The sequence below is a fragment of the Bicyclus anynana genome, chromosome 21 (assembly GCF_947172395.1).
Source record: "Bicyclus anynana chromosome 21, ilBicAnyn1.1, whole genome shotgun sequence".
In the NCBI taxonomy this organism is placed as follows: Eukaryota; Metazoa; Arthropoda; class Insecta; order Lepidoptera; family Nymphalidae; genus Bicyclus; species Bicyclus anynana.
Window position 1 is genome coordinate 11,231,641 of NC_069103.1, and position 12,701 is coordinate 11,244,341.

General features: G+C 36.5%; 1 protein-coding gene across 1 annotated transcript in view; it reads right to left on the minus strand.

The window, feature by feature from the left end:
• The window catches only part of LOC112046452 (metastasis-associated protein MTA3), a 112,324-nt gene that overhangs the window by 79,788 nt on the left and 19,835 nt on the right, over nt 1-12,701 (minus strand). Inside the window, exon 2 of the mRNA XM_052888111.1 lies at nt 10,150-10,311. Coding sequence (XP_052744071.1) covers nt 10,150-10,311 — 162 coding nt within the window. The remainder of the gene's footprint in view (nt 1-10,149; nt 10,312-12,701) is intronic.

Consider the following 12,701-nt stretch of genomic DNA (forward strand, 5'->3'; position numbering starts at 1 on the left):
GTAAACACAAAGTTGTCATGATAAATTCGGATCACTTCTTGCGGTGATTTTGTAGGTACGTAACATATTTATAGTATAAAAACGATGTTGCACATCGTCCGACCCGCTGAAGTTAATCTCAAATGAATCCACTCCTATACCGAAGAACCCACGCACAACGGACAATCACATGGCCAAGTGCGGAAACGGATCAGAAGGAAGAAGAAGAAAAAGAAAAACTTATACCAAAATTCGTAAAATCGGTTCAGTGGTTAAACGGTGAAGGGAAAACAGACAAACACGCAGACTTACTTTCGCATATCTAGCTGACCTGAACTTCGTACCACCGGTGCGATTCAGATAAAATGGATTTAGTAAGTTATACTTAAAATATAGATATATCTATGTTATGGCATGCCATATATTTTTTAACCGACTTCAAAAAAAAGGAGGAGGTTTCTCAATTCGACCGTATATATATATATATATATATATATATATATATATTTTATGTGTGTTCGCGCATAACTTCGTCATTTATAGACCAATTTGGATAATTCTTTTTTTTGCAAATCAATAAAAGATGAATATTCCACTGATACATGTATTTGTTATATGTCTAAGACATATCGCCTTAATTCAATCAATTTACACTAAATCTTAAATCTTAGTATACATATAAATGCGAATAGTCATTCATCAGGAAAAATCTCAAAAACTGCTTGACGTACAAAGATATTTGGCAGGGAGGTACACATAAAGTGAAAGCGAACCTTGACCGGGTTGAAAGTTGACATCTATTTTTAAGCGGATGAAGTCGCGGGCGTCCGCTAGTCATAAATATCATAAAAAGAAAAATTACACCTCTAAGTATTTCACAAGATCCCAACATAACACCTGAAACCTACCAATACTTTTCAGAATATTCAAAAAAAACAACACTCAACAAAGTTACAACACAATTGCAAAAAGGTTCGAGAGGAAGCCTTAAATATTGTGTTTTCAAAAAACGTGAAAAACTTCGCAATTATTGCCAATGATCCTTTGTGAATTGTTCACGTAAATTCAAACTTTGCGTAAAATTGAAAGAAAACATTTTCAAGTAACTGATGTAACTGAAATAAAAATAAAATAGAAGAAAATAATATAAGAAATTAAATATCACGTGTCTCAATCGGTGAAGGAAAAAATCGTGAGGAAACCTGCATACCAGAGAATTATCTTAATTCTCTGCGTGTGTGAAGTCTGCCAATCCGCATTGGGCCAGCGTGGTGGACTATTGGCCTTACCCCTCTCATTCTGAGAGAAGACTCGAGCTCAGCAGTGAGCCGAATATGGGTTGACGACGACGAATTATACAAACACAATAAACAAGGAAGAATCAATAATAAACAGAGAGTAAAGTTTGTGCTGTTGTAGGAGGTAATCTCTAGATCCACTGAACCGATTTTAAAAATTCTTATACCACTAGAAAGCCACGTTATTTTTGATATTTTTTTTATTTTTTCCCCATATTTTCACGGAAACAGAAACTACGCGGGTGAAACCGCGGGGCATCGGCTAGTGTAATATACACCTAAACCATCCATATGAATCACTATGAAAACCGCATTAAAATCCATTCACTAATTTCGAGTTCATCGCGAACAGGAAGACAGACGCGGCAGAGGAATTTATTATATAACTAGCGGACGCCCGCGACATCGTCCGCTTAGAATTCCAATTCGCAAATCCCGCGGAAACCTTAGGGTTTTTCGGGATGAAAAGTGAATAAAAAGCCAAAGTTTTTTTAAATCCAGTAAAATAAATCTATTTCCATTCCAAATTTCAGCTAAATCGCTTCAGTAGAGGCAGCGCAAAAGGAGGAACAAACTTACACACTTGCACACAACACTTTCGCCTTTATAATATTAGTGTGATAATAATTTTATATTATGGATTGGTAGGTAGGTACCCTTTCAATACCTTGAACATTTTTTATCATGTCTCACAGGTATCTTAATGCGCTCGCTAACCGAAACATTTTAATCACACGCCCGATAAGGGATCACTTACCGACTTTCTGTACACATTGCGTAACTGATTATTGTGCAAGCAACTCTAGTACGGGTTTACTCGATTTCTGCAACATCCAGCATTGTTAAGGTACCTACCGTTTGCACAACGCCAAGACATGATTACGAATTTATAAGGGTACAAGAATGACGAAAAGCTTCGACGAAAGTTTCGCACTTTGGATGCTTCGGAGAGCACTTCTTTTCCCCAGATTTTTCTTAAAAATAAAAACCGAGTTGTTTGGAAGTCCTTAAAAGACGCCCATCAGCTGATAATGATGACGATGATGATGCAAAAATACAACTGCGGCGACATACAACGTGTGAAAATATTTTTTTTTTTTATGAAAACGCGATTACGGGTTTCGATTATTGTATTTAAGGATCCAAGTTATTATTATTTTATTATCTACGGTTACTTCCCGCAATGGAGATGACTCAAAAAAAAATACAAATTTGCATTGGATTCAATCCACATAGATTCAACAGACAGTTTTTGAAAGAATTAAGAAACATTAATTTGGCCTGTTGTTGTACATCGTAGTTATTAGAATAAAGCGTTCTTTCACTGCGTATACCACTTTAATAACGGAAATCAAGTGTGCCAACATACATGCTACTTAACAATAGACATAGAGGATCTAAAGACAATTAACATTGTACCAACTATTATTTTGTTAAAGTATTGCTATACTTTAATACCCTGCCTTAACAAAATAAAAAAAATATAATCCAATATCCCTATATGGCTACTTTTATTTTAATTAACAAACATATAATTTTTAATTTTGAACAATACCTAGCATGTGCAGAAATTTATAATGTTTTGTTGACAATAGACCTTTATATCTCTCTATATAATATATCTCTCTATATATTTAATATCTCCGAGACACTGGGACGCTACCACTGCCTTTTCAAACAGCTATTTAGAAATTATTGTGATAAAGAAAAACCCATCCTTGAACAAATACTCTGTGCACGCCACCGACCTATGACATTGTGCTTAATAGCCACAAACTTTGAACTTAGAATGTACCCCCTAGTATCGTAGCAATAACGTTAAGAGAGGAATGTTTCAAGTCCAATTTGGCAAACTAACAGCAAACTCTTGATGCGCCTATAAAGTAGCAAAGTTCTGACTCAAAGACACTGACTTGTGTGAGAAATTTTCAAATGTTTGTTATTCCCTGCAAACGTATAATAATAATATTCAGCAAAATATGCTTTAGAGGGCTAGAACGAGAGTCTGCGATAGCCTAACTTACCTCGTTTTATGAATATTCTTAACTGACTTCAAAAAAAGGAGGATGTTCGACGCGCATGTTTTTTTTAACTTATAACTTCCCAATTTCTTAACTAATTTTAAAAATTCTTCTTTTTTGTTTTAGTTTTTATGAAATTCGGTTCAGTAATTTTGTGAAAATGACAAAATTGCCCGTACTGTGGCGCTTTCGCTAGGGCACACTAAAAACAGAAAAATAAAGTCTTTTTAACAAAAAATTCAACCGACTTCAAAATCACGAAATAAACTAATGGGCGAATAAACAAATAAAAAAAATCCGACTGCATAAATGATACAAAAACTGAAAAGAAAAAAAACAAGCACAGTGCAGAAGTGTAGAAAGCAATTAGAAAACAGTCTGGACCTATTATATTGAATAGAATGATTTTCGTCTACATTTTTTAAGTAAGTTCATTCATAGATTAAATTGTTCACTCACAATTTAATCTATGAAGAGATCGATTATAGTGCAATGTGATATAACTTAGGAGCTCTTTAAGTTCTCTTACCTTAACCATCGCGCAAATAAAGCATGAATTATTATTATGAAAAAAAAACCGTTTCTAATTTCAGGTACATACCGCAATAAATTGAAATAAATAAATCATCACTGAAACAAGCATCCTAGGAAATAATTATACTTTTAAATCATATTGGTAAAAGTACGCCAGTATTTTGAAAATCAATCTAAAGCACAGACGTAACGTCACAACAATAATATAATAGTTCATTGGTTTTGCAAGGGATATAGTTAGTTATCTATACTAATATTATAAAGCTGAAGAGCTTGTTTGTTTGATTGAAGTCGCTAATCTCAGGACCTACTGGTCCGATTTGAAAAATTCTTTCAGTGTTAGATAGCCCATTTATCGAAGAAGGCTATAGCTACATTTTATCCCCGTATTCCTACGGGAACGGGAACCACGCGGGTTAAACCGCGCGACGTCTACTAGTAGGTACATCTTATACGTCCTTCACTGTTCTCTCACAGAACGTCGAGAAGCCGTGAGCAGTGAGCAGACTTTATTATGGTGTATGACATTATATGTATGACAGCGATGAGATTAAAATATAAAAGTATGATCTCCATTAAAAAAAAACAATCTTTTCAATACACGAGCGCAGTCCAGAGCTCTCGTTAAGCTGTATAGTAAATAGAAAAGTTTCGTACAGAGAGTGGGAATACATTAGCGAACACAAAGCGCGAAACTATACGAACGCGATACATATGTACCCACTATCTACCAACGTCTGAGAAGTTGTAAATAACGCTATTCAGGTAGAGGGTCGCTTAATGAAAGTCGATGAGTTGTTTCGGTTCTAATTAGAATTAATTAAAATTGTCCGCGCGATTCCGAGTAACTGTATTGAGACGGTGCTGCGCAAAAATGGAGTTATGTACATTTTATGCGACGAATTCTTGAAAGACGTTTGATAATTTAATCAGACAAGCGTGGAATAACAAAGAGATACTAATTGGAATATCCGCAGAAGAACTAAACTCACTAACATAGCTCAGCGAGTCGCGAAGTTAGTGGCAATGGGCAGGGCACATAGTTCGAAAAGCCGATGGAAGTTGGGGTCCCAAGGTGTTGGAATGGCGACCCCGCACCAGAAGGCGCAGTGTTGTTCGACCCCCCACTAGATGGACTGAGGAAATCAAGCGGTTTGCAGGGAGCCGCTGGATGCTGGCGGCTCGAGACTGTTATGTTTGGAAGTCTATACAAGAGACCTATGACCAGCAGTGGACGGCCATCGGCTGATAATGATGACTAATTAGGAAATATATACGCTTTTTTTTAAATCAACTAAAGTTGCTCACTGAATGAAAGAACATATTCAATCGCCAATTCAAATTTCATTTAATTCAAGTAGGCTCAGTTTACAAGGATTTTTGAAACGTCAGTTGACTATTTGTAAAGATTCTACCACCGGTTCGGAAGCTGATCCAATAGCCTCCAAGCACCTTTACCAATAAGGAACACCTCAATTGTGTTGTAACCTCATCAGACCAAACTAATATACTATAAATAAATAAATATTTTTTTCATTCTTTTTCAGTCAGTAAATTAGTCAAGTCAACCATTGACGGTCAATTATTCAGTCACGTTTCTGTAGCGCAAACGGCAGCGAATACGTTTCATAAGTCGAGCCGTCATGCACGCAGCGATCAATATACGATCTGTTATAGTCGCGGGTGCCGCAGAAACGTGAGAATAATTGATCGTCAATGAAGTGCATTAGGCGTCAAATATAGATACTAACTTATACTTTCACTTTAATAGTGGAACATCCTCAGAGGATGTTGACTCAATGGTGTTTATTTGTAAGAAATTTTTGCAACTGATCTTGCACTGTTCTTGGTGAAGTTCCGCAAAGTAACGCCAATTTTGCTTTGAAATTCATATTGCTAAAAGCTCTGAAATCTTTTCTATCAACTACCGCTCTCTAATGAGACATTTAGGTACGTTAACAATGTCGTTTATTTTACAGCATTTATCAAGATATTTTAATTATCTTACTGCCATACAGGTTTCATTTATTTCTCGGTTTTCATACCTGTGTTCGACTTATTCTTGATATTTCATTTTAAAAAATTTAATTTCATTTTAAAAACTTACTAGGCAAGGTGTAAAACAGCTCGTTATAAGTTTACAAGCTGTTATGTTAAGCATGTCCTTGCTTTTTATGTTAAAAATATGTAATGCATGTTAAGTTTTAATTTAATTTAATTGCTATTGGCTTTTTTTTAATTTTTTTTAGATTTTAATCGTGTCTTTATAAATTGTTGTACGCCAGAAATGGTCAAATGCATAGTTATGTGTATTCTTAACAAATATGAATATGAGTATAATACTGAAAACCTTCTTTAAACCTAAAAAGGTTGGTTTATTAATATTTTACAACTACAACAACTTAATGAGAAGAAAGAGAAGACTTAAGTAACAGAAAATACACAAGTTTGCAGTAATGGGGTCTTTGTAACAGAGATAGATCAGGGAACTGCACCAATTAAGAAAACCTCAATAGGCCCAGCCGGGGATCGAACCCAGGACCCTTCGTCTTGTAGATCCACCGCGCATACCACTGCGCTACGGCGGCAGTCAAAATTCCATTAGATTCCATAATAAGGCAACTCGCTAATCCACACCAGCACCGTGTTGCACGAGCAAGCTTATGGATTTAGAATCAAAATCAAAGAGTTCTTGGATTTTCGGAGGACTTTTTGGAGGACTGACTTGGATTTCCATTTTCAAGTATCTACTTGTAACAGTAAATAAACTATTAAAACGACTTCCACAATGTGAATTCTAATAAGTAATGAATGATAAATGTTCAAATAAGTAATAAATAGCAATAAATGCTTCATTAGGAATCCCCAATTTTACAAAATCATCTTCGCTTTGGGTATCTCACACTAAGGGAAATGATACATAGGGGTATTGTTGAGAGTATGTCACTAGTATACTGTTAGCTTACTTAACATTGACGTCGCAAGCTATCGATTTGAGCTAGTTTTCAGACTATCTAGATAGTTCCGTACTTCAAGGGTTGTTGTGACGTCATATCCGAGCAAACGGTGACAGTACAATCAGCCTTTGATTCAACTTTGAACTTTATTTGTTTCGAAACACGTGTGTGAATTAAAAATCTATCTATTACATATTTATAACAAAACTACTTATGCAACCTACGAGTAAATTATAGGCGCAGTAGGTCGAACGTTCATTACAATAATATTAAACTTCACAACTCGGGTTTCCGTTAATAAAAATCTGGAAATTATACCCTTTACACAGGTAAAACCTCAACCCCTTGCGGACTTTCATTAACCACAGTTGAAAAATGTCTTTGCAAAAATTACCATATTTGTTAGTGTTGCATATTCAAAATCTTAAATATTTTATTTATATAAAAACAATCTAATACCCGATTACGAGGAAGATAAAACGGCGATGGGTAGAAATATTAATATTTAATAATTAATAACTAGTTAAAATAAAAAAAATTAATATCTCGCGACGGACCTAAATTTAGCTAGAATGATGACTTTTATTATAAAACACCTATATATAAAAATTAATCCATATATCCTTTGGTCACGAAATCACGCGTGAACGGCTGGACCGATTTCACTATTTTTTTTTCATGTGTTTTTTCATTGTTATTGTCAGGAGAAGGTTCTTATGGCTGAAAAAAATTTAAAGGGTAGTTGAAGGTTTATATAGAGTTTCACGCGAACGAAGTCGCGGGAGTCCTCTAGTTATTTATATTAATAGTAATACATTACATTGGTAATCTAATATTTACTGATCTTTAAAATCTTAATTACAGCAGCAACAGCACTGAAAGATAGAAAATTTTGAAAAATCCGAATCAGCTTGTATTGCATCTACCATTTGCGTTTTATCCATTATTTTCGGGACACCCTCTATATCTTCGGGTCCAGTTATCGGATCTCAATCGTATGCAGCTGGATCACGTCGGATTTAAAACAAAAAAAAAACAGCCACATAATCAGTTCATTACTTCAAAAGCTACGATGTTACGGACTAACACCTCAGACCAATTATTGTATAGGACCTGCCTCGCTAGGTGTTACTTTTCTGTCAAAGTATATGATCAATGATCTAATGCGATTATAAAAGCTGTCTCTATAGAATCGACGTTAAATAGTTGTAATCGTGTTCGTCGATTAAAGAGCTCCGTAAAAACACCTTTTTGTGTAGTTGAATGGTGTGAAAAATGGACAAAAACTTCTAGTTTATTTAGTATAAGATTTATACCAAATCTAAGCTCGCTTTCCTCAGAAAATGACAGACAATTTTTGGTTGTGACTATGAGTGCGATACAGGTCCTTCTATAATTGGTCTGAGGACATACACAGATACACAGAAAAACTTATTTACGTCGGGGAATCAAAAAAAAATATGTTTATATAACTACGGATTACATAGAAGCTTCTGGATACCCCGCTGAGAGCAATACAGCTCATGGTAGTCGTAGGTACTTAATATAGGATAATGGTCTATTTATAGACAATAATCAAGCGCACTTATAGCCACACGGGTTGCGCTGACGTGGCCCATTTGCAAACTAAATATGGATCCAAGCTATTTCTAACCAAATTACCGATTCTATTTTGAATGTAAACATTTTACATAACATAATGCATGGCGAAACTATAAAGGTTCCTGGTGGATCTATGGGCAGGGCACATAGTTCGAAAAGCCGATGGACGTTATGGACCCAAGGTGCTGGAATGGCGACCTCGCATAAGAAAGCGCAGTGTTAATCGACTCCCACCAGGCGGACTGACGACATCAAGCGAGTTGCAGGGATTCGCTGGATGCAGGCGGATCAGTATCGTGATGTTTGGAAGTTCCTACAAAAGGCCTATGTCCTGCAGTAGACGTCCATCGATGATGATGGATACTAATATGTAACTCTCTTAAGTTTGTATGAAGTTACTGCATCTCCACAATTACAAAAAAAAAACACTCAATCAATCGGTGCATATCAGTAGCTACATTCATAGGATCCTACAAAAAAGCTCCCATGCATCCTTATAGAAACTTCTTGGAGTAGTGGAAAAGCAATGAAAATTGATCGGATATCTTAAAACAAAAAGCTCATATCGATAGCTTCTGGACTAATATATACCACACAATGAGACCCATAGAGGCCGATGTAAAATGCAGTATTACCACATTTAAGTTATAGCTAATAGTGGATCTTATGGCACCACATAATTAAGCCATACATTTTGTACTGCCTATTGTCATTTCACAATTCCGGTAAATGCAAGCGTAATTACGCATAATTTACTTTGACTCGGTAATGTTTGACACTCGAGAACCATCAATTGCATTGATTTCAAGTCCATTTACTTGAAGGGAAATTATTGAAACCTCAACCGTAGGAATAATCTCACGTGCCTGCAGCGTATAAGATAAAACTGATCGTATGTTGTGACATCATGCCGATCACGACCAACACACGATCAGTTTTATTAGACGTCAAGCCGTTAGCGCTCCAGGCATATGAGATTACTTGATCGTCAGTGGCTGACATAAGATGCCACACATTTAGACTCACAGGTCACACTTATAATATTTTTACGTCAGGCGTTGAAAGAATAGTAGATTTAATTTGGTTAAATGTGTATGTAAGTTTTGTTAATTAGTTAAAGTTTAAGTAGGTAATTGAATTGCGGAGAGACATTATCACTCTGTGATAAAGTTCATCAATAAAGATTTAGAAAAATGGAGCTCCAAATTCACCACATTCAAAACTCCATAATAATTGTCTATCGTACTTATCTATGGTGCGGTAGGACTTGGGAGCATGTTGTTCTCAACAGAGAGGTCCTGGGTTCGATTCACAGCTCGGTTCAAATTAGGAGTTCATATTTTCAAAATTGCCTCAGGTGGTACCAAACAAGCAAAAACAAGCGTTATCGCGTAGAAATCGAAAGGGGTGTAAATTTTCATCCTCCTCCTAACAAATTAGCCCGCTTACATCTTAGATGGCATCATCACTTACCATCAGGTGAGATTGTAGTCAAGGGCTAACATGTAAAGGCAGCCTTCCGTTCTTGGCGACGCGACCGTCTTTGTTTAGTGATCCATATAAATTCATACTAAACAGTGGATCGTGCGACCTGGTCGCGGTCGCAGGTCGCGGTCGCTAAAAACGGAATGCTACCTTTAAGAATAAAAAAAGGACGAGGCATAAGATCTGACTATCAGAGGTACCATATGATGACTATATGAGGTATGAGGGAGGTCTCGCTATCGCAGGCTCTCGTCCAGCAAATCAATAACTCACTTTGATGCTTATCTGCTAATTGTATGAGAGGGTTGGGCAGGTCCCGCCGCCTGTAGAAGCACATGACTTTCGCTTCCACGTTGCCGGACGGCGTCTTGTTTAGTTCCTCTATCCGCCGGATTTGGTACGGAGACGTCGACGACGTCTCGAAATAGACGCAGTCTGTTGACAAACAAACAGTTTTATATTAATTACATTTATTATTAATTAAGTGTAATTTAAAAATATGTAATAATTATTGTGATAACACAATAGGTTACGGACAAGAAAGACAGTAAAATAATATAATAGTTTAAAAAACTAAAAAAACACGCCTTTAGCACGCACTAATTTTCGTATTCCTGACAGCAAACTCTTTCATTTGATATCCATATCATGGGGGTGGATTTCAAACAACCAGTCCGCCATCTCGGGGAGGCCGCCATATTGGATTTGTAATGACGTTTCTTAGCTAGTCATGTATTGTCATCAGAACTCAGAGCGTGTGCAAAATTTCATCCTAATCGAAGACCGGAAAGTGGGTCAAATTAAGATTCCAAGATTTGTTTTTCTTACATACATAGTTACAAGTGAAGCTAATATATGAGTGTTAAAAAAGTCCAGTATAGATTTATAATGCATGGACGCTGGCCTTTTTGACAACCTTTGACACGACCAGATGACTTGGAGAGTAAACTATATAAAATCAATTAATATCTAGAAAGAGTACTAGAGAATCATACACGAAACACGAGATCAAAATCTATAGTAAGACTAAACACCAAAATAAGTAGACAAACCATTACCTACTCCAAAATACATAGGTGATCGTTTACGGTTTCATCCAAGTCTAATAGAGATTACAGTAAAATTATCTCGGATATCTATCCAAATAGTACTTAAGTATTTGACAAGATCAATACTATGACTTTACGAATAAACCTCTGAATCAATAACGTATAGGCACTAAATTCACCTATAAGAGACGAAACCATACACTAAAAATAATAATAAAGTAGCCAAACAAACCGTTACTAGCAGACTTACTCTAAAATGCATAATTTACTGTTCCGTCATAGTAAAGCAAAGATTATAGTAAACATATCTCAGACTCCTATCCAAACAGTAAGTATTTGACACGATCAGCACGATGAGTTTAGAGTAAACCTCTTAAAAGCCTATCAATATCGAGTAGGCACTACAACTACTCGGCTTTATTAGGCTGAGCGCCAACCGGTTCCGCTACGCGACGACGAGCGACGGAACGAAAGCGAAACGCATGGGAACGAGATCTTGAAGTGAGGATCAGTTACGACGCAAGATACGGCGGTGTGGTGCGAACGTATTACGCCAGCTACACACGTTCAAGTATACTATTTGCAGCGTGCTGAATGTGGTTCAAATCAAATCGAAATCTTATTCACTGCCCACTGCGCTGCAGAATTGACGGTTCAATGGTGTAGCTGGCGTTAGGGACTTTTTACCCGACTGCAAGAAGGGTTATGTTTTTCGCGCGTATCTTGTATGTATGTAATATTCTTTATTACCTCATATCTTCCAAACCGTTGAACGGATTTACGTAATTAAGCTATCGTTAGATTCGTCTTAATTACCCAAGTGTTTTTAGATAGGTATTGTTAAATAAACCAACACTTCGACTGTGAGACGCTATAGACTCAAGATAAGAAAAAAAACTAAAAAATAAGTAATGTTAAATTACGACCAACAGTTGACAACATCTGCCTTAAAAGGAGGAAAACAATCCTGTTTTAAGCGACACAAAATACACAAGCAGGAAGGAAAATTGTAACCTGATTTACTTTTTAGGTTTAGATTAAGATTGTAATGTTTTCTCGTATTATTAGAACATTTTCGTGTTATATAATTTTAATATGCGTATTATTGTTATGTACTTATAGATAGATCCGTAGAACCAAAGTCACTGACAGATCTCAGCGATTCGCTAAGTTGAAGTGGTAATGGGCAGGGCATATAGTCCGAAGAGTCGATGGACGTTGGGGTCCCAAGATATCGAAATGGCGTCTCCGCACCGGAAAGCGTAGTGTTGGTCGACCCCCACTTGGTTTGAGCCGCTGGATGCTGGCGGTTCGAGACCGTGGTGTTTAGAAGTCTATGCAAGAGGTCTCGGCCAGCAGTGGACGTCCATCGACTGTTTATGGTGATGATGATGACTTATAAATATTTTTATATGTTTAAATTTTTTTTTGACAAGAAAACAGGCTAATTTTGAATCCCGAAAAATAAATGATTAGTGTTTCATTGATGAAAAACTGAATTTCACGCGCGAGTCCGTTGGTCTTAATATAAAACGGTGTATCAATATTTAGCATCAAACTCATGCGCATCAACTTGACACATGGCTAAAAAACACAACCATAAAAACACCATTCGAGTCAAGTTGATACGCACGAGCTGTAGAGCGACAATACCGTAGTGATCTTAGTTGAAGTTATCGTCATCGAGATACTCGCGGCTCGTAAATAACTTTCAGTTCCAATCTCCGAGTGTATATTGGACATTCATGTCTACGCAACGTTATCACCGCAATAAAT